General features: G+C 42.0%; 1 protein-coding gene across 14 annotated transcripts in view; it reads left to right on the plus strand.

The window, feature by feature from the left end:
- The window catches only part of GRIA1 (glutamate ionotropic receptor AMPA type subunit 1), a 343,495-nt gene that overhangs the window by 177,315 nt on the left and 145,934 nt on the right, over positions 1-20,246 (plus strand). For all 14 annotated transcript variants that reach the window (XM_063811598.1, XM_054684728.2, XM_054684729.2 and 11 more), the window contains 2 exons: positions 13,335-13,496; positions 15,856-16,023. In XM_063811598.1, coding sequence (XP_063667668.1) covers positions 13,335-13,496; positions 15,856-16,023 — 330 coding nt within the window. The remainder of the gene's footprint in view (positions 1-13,334; positions 13,497-15,855; positions 16,024-20,246) is intronic.

The raw sequence follows: 20,246 nt of genomic DNA on the forward strand, positions 1-20,246 counted from the left end.
TCCTTCTGCAAAGCTGAGCTCATCCACTTTCTTCAGTGCCTCTCTTCCTGTTGGCTCCGTACCTCACAGTTATGTTTAGTTTCTGCAGCTTCTGGTTAGGCAGGTGGTATAGTAGTTGGGAAGGGTGGCTTTGGAGCCAGTTCTGGGTTTGAATTCTGACTTTTATACTTATTAGCTATGTAACATTAGTCAATTTATCTACCTTTTCTGAGTTTTTGTTGCCTTATCTTTAAAAAAGAGAATGATATTATGTACATTCTCATAGGGTTTTATGAGAACTAAGTGAGATCCCTCAACGCTCTCGGAAATGAAATCACATCTACCTGTTTTATGCTGCCATAGCCCCAGATATTTTTTCACTTACTATACTTGAGATTAGGTAACTGATTCTCTATTATTTAATGTCTTCTTCCCTGTTTATCTACAAGCTCCTAGAGGAAGGATTGTGTGTGACTTATTCTCTGTTGAATTCCCAGGGCCTGGCAAAGTGAGTTGCACATAACAGGTGTGCTTTAAAAAGTCAATGAATGAATGAATGAATGAATAAAATGAATTCCTAGAAAATAATGTCTGCACCTACATATCAAATGTACTTAAAGGCAAAATCTTTTAGCACCTATGCTAGAAGAAGTAGAGGTAGTAGGAATATGAATTTAGTTATGAATATGCAAATAAGTAGTTAAAGACAGGCCTAAGAGGCCTTCTAACCCACTTCATGTAGAGAGCCAGAATCTCCTCTACAACGTCCCCAACAGAAACTCAGCCATCAGGCTCATGCTTGAATAATACCCAGTGATGGAAAAGTCCTACCTCTGAGACAGCCCCTTTTCTTCTCAAAGGGCTCAGACAGTTTCTGCACTCTTCCTGGAACAGGGCACGGCCTGTGTGCTGCTCACCCTGTGTCACCCTCTCATCACTTCTGACTCTAATGCCCTCTGGCTCTTGCAAAACTTACCTGTGCCTTCCCACAAAGCAGCCTTTGAGTATTTGAAAATGGCTACCTTGCTTACTCTTTGGTGTTTGCAACTTCAGTCTGGACACACCCCTGTTCCCCCAGTGCCTTCTCTCAGGATGTGGTTCTTACAGCTGTCCAGACAACCAACAAACATGGGCCAGGCCTGTCCGTATGCCTGATACTGCACTGGGCTCATGCAAGAAGGACTAAGAAGCATGAGGCTGAACTTTGTCCCAGAAGCAACCTGACCTTTTCTTCCAGCTAGATTAGAACATGTAAAATAACATTCTCAGAAGAATGCCAGAGAAAAATCACAGCCTGTGAAAGTATCTAAGCCTCATAGATGGCCACCTACCCTGTCACAGTGTGGTGATCAGAGGCCAGGGAGGCCGCCTCAGCTGTGGGGTGTCTGGGAAGGCTCATGAGGCTGCATCTACAAGGCCAGCAGTCATGTAGAGTGTGCCCTCCCCCTTGTTTGAAGAATCCAGCAGAGTGACAGCTGAAGGGTACCTATGAAACTCATCTCACCCGGCCCCTCATTTTATAAAATAGACACTCAAGAATGAGAGAAAGGAGGTGATCTGTCTGAATTCACCCAGAAGTTAAACAGCAAAGCTGGGCTAGGATTTGGAGTATTCACTTGCTCCTTCTTTGTGGCTTCTTTTCCCCAAACTGCCTTTTCACAATGTGCCCATATGCCTCTGTGTTGGGGGTGGGGCAGGAGCAGAGACAGAGAGGGAGCTCAGAAGTCCTTCCTACTCCCCACTGTGCCCCTCTCAAGGACTCTCTTTGCTGATGAAGCTTATTCCAGTTTCCTCTTCTTCCTCCCACATAGCCTTCCCTCTCCCGCTCTGCTCTCACCTCACTGTTCGGTAACAGACACTGTGTGATCTCCAGAGCTGACACTGCCCAGAGCCTTTGGAAGGAAAAGGAGAGTGGGTGGATAGAAAGACAAACCCCAGATGCCAAAGGATGCTGTCTTCCAAGGTGATCCAAGCATCCCAGTCTAGGTTACTCTTTGTACTCACCCCCATCCTCTGAGAGAATTCACCCCAGAGACCTCTGAGATTTTCTGCCTCCCTCCAAGAAAAGTAAGATTCTGGTCCCATTTTATAAGGAGAAAAATGAAGTTCAAGTTGTTGAAAAACCTTTTGTAAAGTCATTTGACTAAAACTGGAATTCAGACTTAAAACCTTTCCCATTCTAAGGATTAGGCTTGTTCTCCATTGGGCCACACTGCCCAAACTGGGGAAACCTTTGCAATTCTTAGGACTGGTATTATAACTGAGCAAAGCCAAGAAATAAACTCCTTTCTTCCTTAAACTGCCTGGGTTTGAAATCTGGCTCAGCTACTTACTAGCTGTTTGTCCATTGCAAGTCACTTCTCCTCTTTGTACCTCAGCTGTCTCACCTATGAGTGGGAATATTAATGTGGATCTCATAAGATAAAGATAAAATGAGTTAATGTATGTAAAGTTTTAGAACACAGAGTGCAACAGAAGCCCAGGGTCTCATCCTAACTCTGTCACTTACTCATGACCATTTATGCAAATCATATTTTTCTGGAAGATCTCAATTTGTTCTAGAATTGGCATAATGTTTTCAAAAGGAAAAAATTCAGCAAAACAATCTTCCTGCCTGTGTGATTTAGGGTTCTAGTTTTCCTGATTGTCTTCAGTTCAGAGGTATCAAAAAATATCTCTCATAGCCACACTGGCTCCCTTAAGCTTAAGGAAGAGGCTGTTCTATTAATCTCAAGCACTTGGTGTTTGTATCTTTCGATCTTGCAAACCATGCACACCTAGGCTGATTTGGAATGGCCTTTTTCATGCTGGGTCAGCATCCTTTGGACCATTTCAGATATGTAAGACAGTGACTATGATTGCTCTGACAGAGCATGGAAACTCACTGTCACCAGCAGCCTTCAAGCAAGAGGGGCCCCTTAGCACTAATTTTGGCAGATGGTTGGTGAGCTATGTAACTAGAAGAGTCTGGTCCTTGTTTCCTTACCTATCCCTCTTTTTAAGACAGAAAAATAGAGAATACAATGGGAGGGAAGTGGAGCTCCAGGAGACACAGGATTTTAGGTAAATACTTACTATGTGCCAAGCACTGTTCTCTAAGAATCTGACAGGTAACATAGTTAATCCTCACAACAGCTATGAGAAATACCATAATAATCCTTATGTTGCAGCAAAGGATACTGAGGCACTAAAAGGTTGAGTAGCCCTCCTGAGGTTGCACAGCTAGGAGGTGGTGGAGCTAAGATTTGAATCTAGGCTGACATGCACAGGCAGTTTCTGTGACAGAGGGCAGTAACCCTCTGTGGCTCTGACTCTGAACCTCAATACTTGCATATTTTCTGCTTGGTGTTCCCAGCCCTTTTCACCCAACCAAAGGCACTTTTTTTTTCAGGATTCATGCTTTTGCTGCAAGACCTTCCCTGAGCTCCAAGATCAAGTTTGGGTCCACTCATTTTGCTCTATAATTACTTGTGTAATATTGGCCTTTCTCACTAGACCTTAGGTAACTTGAAAGCAAGGACCACACCTGTCTTCTTCTCTGCTACATTTCTATGCATAGCATGGGCCTGACAGTGTTAAGCACTCATGAGTGAATGAGTAAATGGACAAATAAATGATTTACTACAATATTTCTTACCTGGTTCCCAGTAGCTTTCATATTTATCATGTTTGGACTTTCATTCTTCTTTTTATCAAACACTCAATGGGCACCTACTATATGGGAGGCCTGTGAAGGTGTAAACCGGCTTTTCATCAAAAGATGGGCATGCTATGAGTATTTGCTTGGCCTTTTCTAGATAGGAAGGTTTTGATCATGTAAAGGGTAGATGCAATTGGTTTTAAGTCCACTGGGAACTGTAGCCATAAGGGCCCACCTCATACCAGGAAATTTGCTCTTGCTCTGAAATGGCCTTGGCCAGGTGTCATTCCTGACCACAACAGTTGGGGCAGAGTAAAGATGAAGGGACTCTCTGGAAGACCAACTATTCCCAGGCCAGGTAGTACACCCATGCAGCCTTGCACTCAATAGCCCAACCTGGAGTCCCTGACCTTCTGCCAGAAAGTGCCAGCATTTTATCCTAAATCCCAGGGCTGAGAGAAATTAGTTTGTGAGACCCTGGCTGACATTTACAATGCTTTGTCAATACTGGATACTTGTATGAGGTATGTCTGTTGGTGTGTTTGCAGATATCCAAGTGTGCCTCCCTGGTTCCAAATGTAACTGGATAAGTCAACACGAATGCTTTTTTCTTCTCAATATTTATGGTGTTTTCACTGATTTCAGCACAGCTACAATACCTTGTTTAATTAGAGGAAACCAGACTACCCTCTGTGTTACCAGAGATTATATAGGGAGAGGACACCTTAAAGGTTTGGTTGGTTAAAGTGGCTAAAATAGGAAAATGTGAAGACTTTTATGCAGAGACATGGGTATTTGAGGACACAATTAAGTCTTCAGCCCAGGAGTATTCCACAAATTCACACATATCCATATTCATGCGCACATACCTGTGTGATCATAGAATTGTAGATCAAAGCTGGAAGAGCCCTTAAGAGAGAAATCAAGTGGCTCAGAAGTTTCCAAACTTTTTAGTTTGAGGCTCTATTTTCAAATGGAATCTTGGGGGAGAACTCTCATATATAAAACAGATAAAAAGCAGAGCTACTATGGTGGAAAAGAGAGGGTGGGATTTAGGACCACATCTTTCTGCCCTTTCCCTAACCTAATATGGTAACTTCTAAAATGCCTGCAACCAGGAACATAGCTTATAAGATCATTGATGTAGCCAAAGTTCTTATTTTGCAGATCAATCAACTAATGGCTATACAGGTTGAGATAATTGCCCAAGGACAAACAACTCATGGGATTCAAAGACAGGATTTATGTGGTTCTCCCTAAAACTCTTTTCCTGACACTTCTTATTTATGACCTGGTTCACAATAGACTACACAAAAAAGTCAATAAGAAGACCTCTTTGATCCACAAGACAAAAGCTGAGGCTGAGTGGTGACAGGATTGAAGCTTATAAAAAAATCATGAGAGGGTGAGAAGAAACTTTCTGTTCCTTCATTCCTCCACATGTATTGAGCATGCACCCTGATCCAGGTACTGCTTGTGGACGCTGTGGGGGCCAACGTCCCTGCCCTCCAGGAGCTCACAGTCTCACAGGGAAGATGAGAAGGGCCCCTGCACGTTCAAAGAGAAAGCTAGGAGAGGCCTAGAGAGATAGGAATAAAGTGCTGTGTGGTTCACATTTCAAGTACCAGCACACATTAAAGGAGCTAAGGGAAATGCCCTGATCTCATGGAAGCCTGATACTTCCTTCTTGGTATAAAAATGTGTGCTGCTCTGAGTGCTTCATTGCAGGACAGGACATAAATGAATAGATTGGCCTCACTAGTGGTTGGGAGGCTTGATGTACAGTGGTTAGAAAACAAGTCCTAGAGTCTTTTTACTTGTTGGTCTCTGTCCCTCACTAGCTATACTGTACTGAGCAGGAGCTACTCCATTAACTTAAGCCTCAATTTTTTAAATTTCTAATTTGCTAATGGGAATGATAATAGTACCCACTTTACAGGATTGCTATGAGGATTAAATGAGATAACACAAATAAAGTACTTAGCACAGTTTCTACTACACAGTACAGGTTTGATACGTGTTAGGTACTTGTAATTATTGTTTTAGCCAAAGTCTGCCTTCTATGACATTTGCCCTTTCATTGGCTCTGGCCTGCGTTCCAGAGCCTCAGAGAACAAATCATCCATCTCTTCCCCATGACAACCCTTCTGGGACTCAAATACATCCTTCACTTACTTTCTTGGTCTTCTATACTTTTTTAGGCTGATAATTCCCACTTTTAAAAAAATACTTCTAATATAAGACTTTTCGAACCACAGTTTCCTATAACTACTCTCTCAATGGAGCTGTCATCTAAGATTTTATCTGACAATTTGGGGAAACTTGGCATGTTCAACCTGTGCCATTCAGAGTATATAGTACAAGTTCTTTGATTTTTCTCTCAACTTACCTCCTGTGGATCTCAAGGGGATGGGATGGAGGAAGTGCTCTTTCCAGTGTCCCAGGATTTGTTTAATAAACCTTACTTGCCCGTTTCCTTGAACAATGTTAGATGCTCCTTCTTCCTTCTGACTGGTGTGGTGTCAGCACAGGCAGGATGATGAGGGCTGAACAGCTCGTATGTGACCCCTTGAAAGAATCCCAGAGCAAAGGAAATCCAGCTTTGAAGATAAAGCCTTTCATCCTTCGATAGCTATGTTCCTATACAATTGCTTCATGTTCTCTCAGGCTTCTTGCCTGACCCAGTCCCTGTATTTGAAGCAGTTCTAACACCTAACCTCTTTTGACCCAATGATAATGATAATGGTGAATGTGATGATCATAATAATAGCTAACATTCATTAAGCACTTACTATGTGCCAGACATGGTTCTAAGTGCTTAGTTTTATTAATTCTTTTAAACCGTTCACCAATCCTGTGATGTAGGTGCTATATCTGCATTTTGAAGACCAGAGAACTGAGCCTCAGAGAGGTTAAGTAACCAGTAGACACACATAATCAGTTCTTTTGTTTCCAATTGCACGTGATAATTAATAGTCATAATGATGGCCCAGAGCCTCTTCAAGATTCTTAAAGCATCCTCCAAATCTTCACAGCAAGATGAAAGCATGTCCAATGTAGTTGTACTGTTAAACACCTCTTTAGGATATCATAATTACTTGAAATGCCTTTTCATTCTAATCCTTTGAAAATTATAATTGGCATATGATAGATGGAGTGACTATATTAACTAGTTTACTTAATTGAGAGCATTCACTCCCCATCATTGTACTCAAATGCCTTTTCAACATTGTGTTACCTCCTACAGTGGATATAGAGAGGAGACAGATTCTGTTCTCAACTAATCCTCTCACCAGCCATATAACCTTAAGCCACTATTCCCCTCTTTGGGCCTCAGTTTCCCTATCTGAACAATATGAGGGGTTTGTTTTACCTCCTATAGTGGATATAAAGAGGAGACAGATTCTATTCTCAACCAATCCTCTAACTGGCCATATAACCTTAAGCCACTATTCCCGTCTCTGGGCCTCAGTTTCCCTATCTGTACAATATGAAGGGTTTGGTCTTCTCTCCAAAATCTTTGCTCCTGTATAGGTCAAAAGTCAGCAAACTATGGTCCCTGTGTCAAATCCAGCCATCACCTAATTTTATATGGCTCATGAGCTAAGAATGATTTTTTACATTTTTTAATTGTTGGGAAAAAAATCAAAAGAATGATATTTTATAATATGTGGAACTATATGACATTAAATTACCATGCCCAAAAATATTGGGACAGCCATGCTGTTCCAATTACTATATGCTAAATAGTAATAGTAAATTACTATTTTCTATATATGGCTGCTTTCATGCTGCAATGGCAGAGCTGACTAGTTGTGACAAGAACCATATGGTTTGCAAAGCCTAAAATATTTATAATCTGGCCCTTTACATAAAAAGTTTGCTGACCCCTTGCATAGATGTGGAATAGGGGGACACTAATAGGCTTCAGATAAACTAGACACTTTGGAAGCATCTAAAGACCCTTAGGAGGTTAGTGTCAAGGAGAGGAACCTAGCGCAGTCCCACAAATATTCCTTCAAGAAAGACAGCTACATTTGAAGGCCCCTGCTCTGGCAGGGTGACATATTCTGGCTATTAACTGTGCCAGCCACAGTCTGAGGTTCATTGTCCCTCTTTGTCTGGAGCAATCTTGACACACCATCCTAAAGCTAAAGTCATATGTTTCTCCACTGGTGGAGCAGTAGAACACATTTGTGAAGAAGACAGATTTTATAGTTGGACCACAGTTTGAATTCTTGCTTGCTGTGTGATCTCAGGGAAATTTCCAAAGGTCTCTTAACCATAGCTCCTTAACAGAAAATTAGGATGGATACTCACTCACTCATTTATGCAAATAAGTATTGGGTGTCTACTGTGCACATTTACCTCTTGGAATTGTTTAAGTAATTAAAGGATTATGTATATAAAGCATTTAACAGAATGCCTGACTCAGGAATAGAGCTTGGAAAATGTTTAAAATACATCTCAAACAATTATTATTCTTTTGTTTTTAAATTACAGTAACCTCAAAACTCTTAAAAAGCTGTTTGAATAAAGTTATATAATGCATACAAAGGGGCATTTTTAGCCATTATTGTCATTTTTGTTCTTATAAGCAATGCTTCTGAAGCCATTTTCAGTGGAGCACTTAACAGCACCAGTGTGCTTTAATTTCAGGCCAGGAGATAAAAAATTAAGCAGGGCTCTCTTAAAAGACCATAACAAAGCTTCAACAAATGCAACAACTTCTCTCCCCTGTCCTGCCACTGCTACTCCGTCCCCCACTTTCCAGTGATTAATGGATGATATCTAAGATACATTAGAGCTATCTGAGGATCGATTTTTATTTTTTAATAGTATTAAAAATACAATATATTCACATGATAAAACAGATATTACAGAAGGGTATAAAGTAAAAGATAAATGCCCATTCTTTCCAATTCTATACTTCATAGAAGTAACTATTTTAAACCCTTTTCCTGCATTTGGTTATTTAATGGTTTCCTTTACACTTCTACATCATATATTTATGTTTCTTTTTCTTGCTTTATCAACTTTAACTCCATATCTGACTTCCCATTAGAAAGATGACAAATCAGCTCATATTACACCCCCAACATCCCCTTCTCAATGTTTGTTAGCCTATATGCTATTATTTGGAATTCTTCTGATGATTACCTTGTATTTTTTACATAGTGAACCTTGATTTTTGATTCACCAGCATTAGAGCTTTGTCAAAATACAGATATCCAGTTTCCTCTTTAGGGCTACTGAATGATAATCCTTGGGGATGGTTATTTTGCAAAAGTGCCTCAAGGTATTCTGATACGTCCCTCAGAACCACTTTCTGAGAGCTTACAGTTTATTGGTCAATTTATTTGCATTTAATAATGACAGTAGACACAGCATTCTTTCTCACCGATTTATTAGTCACACATGGGGCAATGTGAAATGCTACATAGGTGCAGAAGAAGCAGACAAGAACACAGTGACCTAATAGCCCTAGGAACTCACTCATCACCAAGCTTCACTTTAGGTGAGAAACAGTCACTCAAAGAGAAGCATCTGGTACCAGTGCTGGGAGGTCAGTGGAAGGAGAGTGGGTTTAGACCTGCATTCTTGTGCTGAATAGCTGGAAAAACACTTGACTAACCTGAAAAACAAGTACTCTGTAGATTAATTTCATTTTTTTTTTTGTCAGTAGTAACAGTATATAGAGCAATGGTCCCAACATTTGGGAACATGTTGTAAATAGGCAAAGTGGCTCAAAGAGAGTAGTAATCAAACTTCGTAGTTAAAATTTTTAATAGAATATAATTAGCAATGTAGTATTTTTATATAATACTATATAATTAATAGCACAAATAAAGCAGATAAAGAAAAATGTTCTAATTACCAAATATTACCTTCTAAGGCTTTTTTTAATAAAATGGCAAAGAAAATTAGAAAATTATTTAATTAAACCTTATTTAATGAGAGTTCCCAGGGGAACAGAATGAGTGAATTGAATTTTCCCATAAACCAGTGGGCAAAGAGTTAACACCTTTATTTCCCCCTTCTTAGTCAAGAACACAGTTGTGCAGGTTCATTTTCTTGAATTATGGAGAAATTTAGTCTAGTAACTATAATAGAGTCATTTCTTAGTGATTAAAAGCATTGTAGAGATGCAAGATTATTATTCCCAGCATGAAATCTGAAATAGGAGGGAAGATGTCAGCTATTAGATGAGAATATAGTTCATGACCACAAGTTATTTCCTAATTTTGTTTCTTTTACTTAACATCATAGCTATGAGCTTGTTTTATCATTCTCTGTCCATTTTTTCTTAGGAGGGGATGGGGGTTCAGTTGGGGAGTCTTATTAGTTTGATCATAAATAATTAAGGTTTGGCTGCACTAACCTTGTTGTCAGACATTCTGGTGACAAGATTGAGTGGCATTTATGTTGAGCAGTTGAGGAAACTCGGCCATTTCCTTTGGCCTCCATTATGTCTGAGATGGAAGCAGTCAGTATGAAATGCCCAGGACCTTGTTACAGATTTTCAAGAGACAGAATTTGACTGCAGGAGATACTTTCCATTTCAATCTCCCAGTAGTTACTTTATGAACATGTTCTTTTTAAAGTCTCTAAGAACTATAAGAAATCTCTCAACTGTGCTCTAGCTTTTAACCAGTGCTGGGGTAAGTGCTCTCTTAGATGGTATAACGTCTTGGAATGCATATTGGGTACAGGAACCTAGTTCTGATTTCACCTTTACTAACGGCTTGCTAGAACCATTGTGCAAATCAGCTACATCTGTGAAACTGTAAACTGTGGCTGTGGAACACGTTAAACTCAAAAGGTATTTTCAACCTGAATTTCTCTTTTCAACCAATTACAATCACCCACTGGTATTTGCTGCCTGCTGGTCATATTTCTCCTGGATAATTGGCTTTCTTTCTTGAGGAAAGTCTCTGGCTTTTATTTGTTCACTCAACAAATATATACTGTGCACCTACTCTGTGCCAAGCATTGCTCTAGGAGCAGGTTCTAGGACACATCAGTGACCAAGACAAAAAAAGTTCCTGCTCTTAGGAAACTGACATTTCAATAGGAGGAAAGAGGCTTTGGGAACACATGAGTAAACAAGATAATCTCAAATGGTGATAAAAACTCTGGAGAAGCTCTAACAGGGCACTGAGATAGAGCAGACTGGATAGGGTGCTGGGGGTAACTCTACTATGTTCTTCCAGAAGCAGTTCCCTGAAACAAGGATTCAAGTACAAGGGGCTTCTTGGGTGCCAATCCTAAAAAACCAGGGAAGGGAGGTAGAGAAGGGAAGTCTGCCTACAAAGTTTCATAAACAAGATGCCTACACTGCAGGCTACTGAAGGAGAACAGTCCCTGAGGGGATCCCAACATGTCAGTGTAGAACTCACCTCAGGGTCATGCCATGCAGGGGAGAGGATTCTGGGGCACTTATCTACTGACTCTTCATCTGTCATTGATTGAAAGCTGCTTCTGGGCATATTAACTCCTTAACATGTCTAACTTAGCCTGCAGGTAGGCGGAGTAGCCAGGTGTTTGCAGTTGGTATGTAAAGTAGAATACCCATGTAGAAAGGGGAGTGGAAGCGAACAGGATGCTGACATTGTCTACAACAGGGCAAGAACTAGTTCTTTAGATAAGAAGTCAGGAAACACCTCTCTGAGAGATGGCAGTCTAGCTGAGGTCCAAAAAATGGAAAGGAGCCAGACAGGGAAATCACATTTCCAGGCAGAGAGAATATCAAGGACAAAGGCTCTGAGTGTGACTAAGCTTGCTTTGTTTATAAAAATAGAAACAATAAAAAATCGCAGAACTTTAGAGGCATAGGGGTGGGGGAGGGTTGTTTTTGAATCATAAAGTCTATTCTTTTAGATAGAAAAATCAGAGAAAGCCAATGAGAAATTCAGAAACATAGACGGTATCCTAGGATCCCAAGAGGGAGCTGGGACCGCTGCTCTAATTCCTTGGCTCCCAGTTCAGAACTTCTCCATCGACCATGGATCCCCTGCTCATTTTCCCATTTCATTCATTGGAATTTGGTGGTTTCCCCCAAGCCATGGAGCTGAAAGGGAATTGCCTGTATGATCCCACTCAAATTCCTTGGGCAGTTTTCCAAGATACGATCAATGGCATATGAGTGGAAGATCTGCATGTGACTTCTGAAAAAAGTTCTTCATGAAGAAGTTGTGCATTCCATTTTTTTTCTTCCTGCTGGGCAGGCCCCCAATTATACCTAAAAGAAACCCAAGTTAACACAAGGCTCTATGTGACCAGCTTTGGGCTGCCAATTTGACCTCCTTTCCCACCCTTTCTCTTCAAACTCACTGTGCCACAATCACACCAGCCTCCTTACTGTTTCTTGAATATGCCAATCATCCTCTCACCTCTGGGCCTTTGCTCAGAATGCTCTTCTCCAAATATCCCCATAGCTCAGACACAGGCATCACTTCACTCAGGTCCCTAAGCCAAGACCACCTCCTTGCGGAGGCTCATCCTCATCATTCCTTCCAAAGCATGACACTGCCCCTCCCCATCCTCTTACCTCACTTTATCCTTCATGGGGCTCATTGCTACCACAGAGTATACTATCCCAGATTATACTATACTATGCTGCATATTTACTTGTTCATTTATTGCCTATCTTCACCACTAGAATATAAGCTCCATAAGGGAAGAAACTTGCTTTATTCACTATTAGAATAGTGCACTATGACTTTTCAAAAATGTTTGTTGAAATGATTAATCAGTGAATAAGTGAGTGAGTGAGTGAGTGAACCAATGCCTAACAGAGGCCCTTAGTTCTGGTGCTCTCTCTGTTACTAACTCCCTAAATGACGCCTCTGCAAGTTGATTCTTCTACTCTGCCTCAGTTTCTTTATCTGGCAAATAGACATATAATATTTACCTTAAAAAAGGATAAACTGAAATGAGGCCATAGATATGAAAGTACTGCACATTATTGAATATATTATACAAATGTAAGATTTCCTTTTACAGTCGAAGCCTTCTTGAGTTTGAGTAAACTTCAAATGGGGTGGAAAGTGTCATTATAATAAACAATCCTTCATGGTTGCTGGAATTGATCAGGCCTCATGGAGTGGTGAAATTTTACCCTGTTGTATGGAAAAGAGCACAGGGTGAGAGACTGGGATCAGAACTCGGCCTCTTCCACAGACTTGCTGGTGTCCTTGGGTAACTCATAGGAGCTTGCCCAGTGAAATTCAGATTCCTCTTCTCTCAAAATGGTTGGGTATTGGGATGGTAGACGAGATTATTCCCTCCTTAGAGGTTTCTACCTTGTACTATATATCTGCATCATCATAATAATCACAGCCACTATTTATTGATCACTTGGTCTGGCCCATGCACTTGACATGTGTCATTGCATTGTATGTTTACCCCAACAACCAGACCTCCATTATTCAGACAAGAAAACTGTCAAGTAACTTAGTTAATAGTGGTATAACTACTGGCTTATGCATAGCAGCGCCAGCACTCCAAACTAGGCATACTGGCTCCTGAGCTGTGCTAATTTTGTGCACAAACTAAGTAATAATCAAGTTCAAAGGAAAGGAGGCCTAACTGTCTCTCCATTGAGTAGGTTTCATCTGGTGGAACTGAATGGAAAATCCTGTGGTTTTGGAACAGGTTACGTTGATTTATCCAGGCAGCATGTTCTGACTTCTCCCTCCTCCCCCTCTCACAGGGCTTCATGGACATTGACTTAAACAAATTCAAGGAGAGTGGCGCCAATGTGACAGGTTTCCAGCTGGTGAACTACACAGACACTATTCCGGCCAAGATCATGCAGCAGTGGAAGAATAGTGATGCTCGAGACCACACACGGGTGGACTGGAAGAGACCCAAGGTGAGTGGATGGGCAGCCAGCAGCAAAGGGCCAGCCTGGTCCCTTTGCCTGCCCTGGATTTCTGAGCTGCATTAGTCTTTACAAAGGAATCAGTTTTCTAAAGGGAACAAATTCAGGGAAATATATTTGTAAAGATTATTAGGTACAAGGTGCAGGGGTCAGACAACCCAAAATGACATGGTTTTAAGGAGGGAGACATTTTATTTATCTCTCCTGTGAACAAAACTTAGGAGTCAGCAGTCCCAGACTTGTAAAATGGCTCCACAGTCATCAAATACCCAGGCTTCTTGTACCTTCTTGCTCTGCTGTCATCCACATACGGCTGCTGCCTAATAGTACAAGAGGGCTGCTTAAACTACAGCCATTGCCTCAGCATTCTACCCAGTAGGAAGAAAAAAAAACATGCAATGCACAACTTCTTCATGAAGAACTCTTTTCAGAAGTCACACGCAGATCTTCCATTCATATGCTATTGATCGTATCTTGGAAACCTACCCCCAGTTGGCTGCAAGGGAAGCTGGAAAATGGTGGTTCTATTCTGGGCAGAGCCACCATGTTGCCCAGCTCAGGAGGATGCTCATTTCATTGTAGATTGAGCTTCTTTGTGTAGTGAGGTGGCCCTTATTCTGCTCAGCCATGTGCCCAGCTAAAAATCAGGGCAACCTAACTAAGGAATATCCAGCAGATCTCTACCTGGGAGAGTCCACTCTCAGTAATCATGCAGACTCTCTGCTTCTCACTTCCCAGCAACACAGCTCTAAATACTGCCACCAAAATCTATTCTGTTTGTTATTTGAGAATGCTTGGGAATAAGGATAGCGAATGATTCTTTTTCCGAAGTCAAACCAGATAGCTTGACAGTGGCCATATGGAACCCTGTGTTGAGAAGGATACTAAGGCCAAGTTTGTTTATCTGGACAAAGAGTGAATCTTTGACAGACTTTCTCTTGCCACTCAATCCATTTCTTTTTATAAATGGCAAACCATATAACAGAGATACTTCTTATCCCACTATTCAAACTGATTTAACTCTTCAATAATGAAGACTTATTTCAATATGATCTTAAGCAAACAAAATCGCAAATATGCTTTCAAGCAATGAGAAAACTACATAGGAGTTAATTAAGTAATGTGTAATGATTGCACTCCAATTTCCAAAAGACTGAGCAGATGACAAAAATAACCAAATGTAATTTAATTTTTTTTTTTTTTTTTTTTTTTTTTTTTTTTTTTTTTTTTGAGATGGAGTCTGGCTCTGTCGCCCAGGCTGGAGTGCAGTGGCATGATCTCGGCTCACTGCAAGCTCCACCTCCCAAGTTCACCCCATTCTCCTGCCTCAGCCTCCCAAGTAGCTGGGACTACAGGCACCCGCCACCACGCCTGGCTAATTTTTTGTATTTTTTAGTAGAGATGGGGTTTCACCGTGTTAGCCAGGATGGTCTTGATCTCCTGACCTTGTGATCCACCCATCTCAGCCTCCCAAAGTGCTGGGATTACAGGCGTGAGCCACTGCGCCCGGCATGTAATTTAATTTTTTAAAAAAGAAGTGAGAGAATTAAATTTAAAAAAATTAGAAAAATACCCATTCATTCGTTCTTCAATTCTCTATTGTGAACTTGGAGTGTGCTAGGCAACATAATAAGTATTAGGAACAAATTAGTGAAGAAAACAGACATAGGTTCCAAAGCCAGGATATATTTTCCTGGACTGCTCTCCTGATTTTGTTTCATCCACATCCTAGCCCCCTTTTTGTCAGGAGAGGGTATAATTGATAGTTGTTGTGAGTAAGAATGAGGGGAAAGTTTACAGGGTATAAACTTACCACTTAGGTAAGCCATATGTGGAAAAAATTAAGAGCTCACCCTTCTTTCATTTTATTTTTGCTTTTACTTTTACAAGAGATGAAAGAGTTAATCGTTCCTCTTGGTTTCCAGCTGATGACTGTAATGCCGGGATAAACCAGCTGATTTTTCATGAACTGTATCCAGCCTGCAGATGTGTTATATGTAATCTATGCATTTTTTCCCAAACGAACCAACATTTTAAAAATTGCAAGATTGCACACAGAAACCTAGAATCCTGGCTTCTCTTCAAAAATTATAACTGGCAGTACTGAACTCACAGTTCAAGGAGGTCAGCATTGACTAGCATGGTCGAGCAGCAGCACCCATCTGATTGAATATTTATGCTTCTCAGGGACACCATCCCTGATTCACCACTGTCTGCCCCACGTATACCATGCACCTGGCCCACTGCACACCCTTCTCATCACCAGAAAACACATTCCCAAATACAGCACCCAAACCTGCCTTCCTGTCAGCTCTCTTTGATACCTAACTGTCTCCATTCCTCCCACTAGTACACCTCTGCGCTCACCTACGATGGGGTGAAGGTGATGGCTGAGGCTTTCCAGAGTCTGCGGAGGCAGAGAATTGATATATCTCGCCGGGGGAATGCTGGGGATTGTCTGGCTAACCCAGCTGTTCCCTGGGGCCAAGGGATCGACATCCAGAGAGCTCTGCAGCAGGTAAGACCACCAATGTTTGCCCCATCTCATAGGAGCCTACTGGGGGATTTCAGCATCAAATTCCAATAAAACACAGCTATTCTAAAGAAAAGGAAGAAAATGCCTGAAGTTCAGAACAACCACTGCATTGTTGGTGTTGGTGGTTCTTAGCATACATTGAAGCTCATATAAAAAAAATAATGATATGGAACAGTCATTTCTTGTAGTGTAAAAGCTGTATTTTCTCCTTAGCAATTTTGCTGAAAAAGGAGAGCTGGTGATTTTCTGTGTATGGGAAAGGGACTTGAAATACACAAGGATGAAACTGAACCATGTTAATGGTCTCCTGGAAACACTCCCCTCTTGCCCTGATTTTCTGGATTTCTTCCTTTGCTCTCTGCATACATTGTATGAGAGCCTGGGGTATGTGGACCCTAAAAATGTTTCTCAGTACTTCTGATACTACCTTCTTGCTTTCAGCATTTCATTCATCAATTATGTTTGCACTTAAGAATAGTTAAAGGGCAGGGATAGAAAATGGCCATGCCAACTCCAATCAATTGGCTATGCAAAAGCTTCTGAGGCTGAATCCAGATACAACAGAGAGAAGCATAAATATTCAATTAGTGATATGTCTGCTGTGGAAGCAGGATGAGACAGTGGTACATGTGGGTGTATATTTAACATGCCTGGTTTAGAAGATTTTGGGGACTTGCCCTCAGCTTTATTGCTCTTGGGGCTCCTGTAGATCTCTAAAGCACCTCAAGCCCAGGCTATGATTCTCAAACTGCCAAGGAATAGCACTATATTTTTGTTCTGATGCCTCCTGCTAGAGAAGCTGTATTTCCGAAGGGACAGGGAGAGGACGGCCGTGCTTGCTGCAAAGGAATAACAAAGCATTGGCCACAATGACAAGCCAGCACAGCAAGATTATTTGGCACAAATGTCCCTCAGGACCTACCCTCCCCAACAAATGGAGTTGCCTGCCTAAGACTAGCTTTACTTTTAAGACGACATTCAGCAGAAGATGAATTTGGGCTCCTTGGGGAGAAGAGGAGCATTTCTGAATGAGAGAGAAATGTACAGCAAAATGTACAACTATTCCCACTTGTTTGCCAACCACACGTGCACAGCTCTAGCAACTTTCACAACCGGGAGAAAGAGATGCTGAAGGAACCTCACCAGCTGTTCCTCAGCCCTGATGAGTGCCTTTCTGTAGAGAAGAATATGTAGGTCTGTCCTTTGAAATGAAGCTAAGCAGGATTTCTACTAGCTACATGAGGAACATGCTAAGGAGGACCTCCAGCTGCCATTTCTGCCCTCCCCTGGTCCCTGTGCAGGGTGGCTCCCAAGTCACTAGGCAGCAACAACAGACACCAGGCAGCTTGCAGGGGAAAATTGCCAAATGGACAGTGCCTGCGCCTCCCTTTCTACCCCCACCCCAGCTTATTTAAAATGCTCTTCCAGACTCCACAGTCGAGACAGATTCTGTTTGCAATGTGAGGCTGGTTTCAAAAGGTCCCAGAGATTTGCCCTCAGCTTCACAACCCTTCCAATTCCCTTGCCTCTCCCATCTTAATGACGTCCTGAAAGGATAGTCTGATGCCACCATGACAGTGATGAAGCCTGGGAGGCAGTTCAGGGTGGCAGGAAGGACTCTGTACTGGGAGGCAGGAGAGCTGGACTCCACGTCCAGCTGGGCCCCTGGCTCTCTGGATGACCTTGAAACATTCACTTAGCTCTCCTGCTGCCTTCCCTTTCCTTCCCCATGAAAAGGAAGGGGGTGGAGAGAGGACCTCAAGTCTCAACTGGCTCTGAAAATTCAAACAGTCTAATTTTTTTTCTTATGGTCTAACCCATGTCCTTCTGGTTGTAGTGTATACTTAGCACTCTGCTTCTGCCCTCAGTAGGGTTTGAAAGGAAGCAGTTGCCATAGTCAAAAGAACAATGATCTCTTTTATTTTGTCTTAGAGCCAAGACATGTGTGTGCCTGCCCTTCATCAGCTGTTCTTTGAGGATCTATGGTGTGCCCTGGCTTGGAGCCAAGCACTGAGGACAATAAAAGAAAGCAAGGCCTGCCCTCAAGGAACTCCTGGCAGTGTCTATGGAGAAAAAGAGAGGAACAACTATCCCAAATAAATAAATAAATAAACAAACAAACAAACAAACAAACCAGAACATTCTGACCCTAAGATCAGAGGTTCAAATCAATTCCTTTTCCAATCTTTGTTAAGCACCTAGAATGAAAAAAGATTTTGTTGAAAGACACCTTAGAGATTACTGACTCTTCTTTTCCCTCACTTTATAATGAAACAGCAAATCCAGAGTGGGCAGTGACTCACCCAGGGTCACACAGCAGCTTAGTGGCGGAGGCTGGACCAGATCCCAGTCCAGGACTCCTCTTCCCCCGGTTAGGTCTGTGCTATGGGCCCAGGGGCCCTTGCTTATAAGCATTGACCTCTGGAGCCTTCCATCCATAGTCAGGACTACTCTTCAGCAATGGCTTTTTCTAGACCCATCTCTTGAAATAGCCATGCCACCAGGGAGCTGGGTAAATCCTGATGGTATCCAGTCTTTGAAACCTGAGGCTTGGAGGCTCAGGTCTCTACTGCCTTCACCTCTGGCCTTCAGGTCACATAGTGGGAGAGAACCTGTGGTTTAGCTTGTTTTAGACCTGGGTTGTCTATAAGTTAGGCCAAGAGGTCCAGCACAGCCTACCTGGAGGGCAAGCATGCTAGGGAGTTAAATTCTGAAAATAATGGTAATAATATGTATGGTGTGTTAAAGGCTTAGTATACACAAAGCTCTAAACATTTACACATATTATATCATTGGATCTTTGATATAACACCTTGAGGTAGGTAGTTTTATTAACCGTGCTTTGTAAATGGAGAAGCCGAGCTTCAGACAGGTTATAAAACTTCCCAAAGTTATACAGCTAGCTAGTGGTAAAGTTGGGACTCCAAACCACATTTAGATGATGCCTCCCTCTGTATGCTTCACTGCTTTGAAACCTCAAGGGCACGGCCAAACAGGGAAGACACAAGAGCTATGGCCCAGCCCCCAGCAGCACATGGCCTTGGGTAATATCTGTGCGCCCCCTCCCCCTTCACTCCGCTGTAATTTCCCTAGCAGCAGAATGAAGATAATCAGCTGCCTGCCTGCCCCCTGCCTGCCATCTAGGGAGTCATTCAGAATATTAATGAACCCACATCCTGGAGGCCCTCAGCACTCCAGGAAGGATGCTCATATGTCGCCTTCTGGATGGTGGAGAAGACTCAACTCCCCAAGTCGGGTTCTTAACATAGGGGAGGTAATAGGCATTTGAGAATATGATTTTTTAAAAGAAATCTGTAGATTCTTTTGCTTAGAAAAATGCATATGTGTACATACATAATTTCTGCATGACCAGGAGTAGAGAGAAGATACATACTCCTAGAATCCATCCCAGGGCCTCAAATTTAGAATACCTCCCCTAAATAGTAATCATCCCTCTTAGTCTTTGTTTTTGCAACCTGCCAGCCAACAATCAAGCACATGAAAGTGAAGGTATGCTCAGAACTTTGCTAGATGGGGTCTGGGGTTGGGTGGGCAATGGAGTTTAAGACGCAGTCCTGCCTTTAAGGGCTAACACAGGTGGGCTTATGGTGCTGTGGATGGTCAGAGCAGAATGCCATCACTGAGGAATGCAGACATCAGCAAGGCTTTCTGTAGGAATGTGACTGGCCTTTCAATAGGATGACCACTTTATTATCCAAAATCTATCATCCAAACGGGAACACTTAGGAGTGAAAGGAAAAACTACTATCAATTATTCCAGAACAAGAGTACCAGAACTCTCCTGCGTTAGTCCATGTGTATTGTTATAAAGAAATACCTGAAACTGGATAATGTATAAAGAAAAAGGTTTCGTTTTAGCTAATAGTTTTGTAGGCTGCACACGAAGTACACTGCCAGCATCTATTTTTGGTGAGGGCCTCAGGAAGCTTCCAATCATGGCAGAGTGTAAAGGAAGAGACAGTATGTCACGTAGTAAGAGAAGGAGCGTGATAGATAAGGGAGGAGGTGACAGGCTCTTTTACACAACCAGCTCTCATGAGAACTGAGTAAGAACTTATTCATTACCATGGGGAGGGCACCAAGCCATTCAGGAAAGTTCCGCCCCCATGATGCAAAAACCTCCCACCAGGCACCACCTCCAACGTCCAGGGTCATATTTTAACATGAGACTTGGAAGGGACAAA

This window comes from Pan troglodytes, chromosome 4 (genome assembly GCF_028858775.2).
Source record: "Pan troglodytes isolate AG18354 chromosome 4, NHGRI_mPanTro3-v2.0_pri, whole genome shotgun sequence".
Lineage (NCBI taxonomy): Eukaryota > Metazoa > Chordata > Mammalia > Primates > Hominidae > Pan > Pan troglodytes.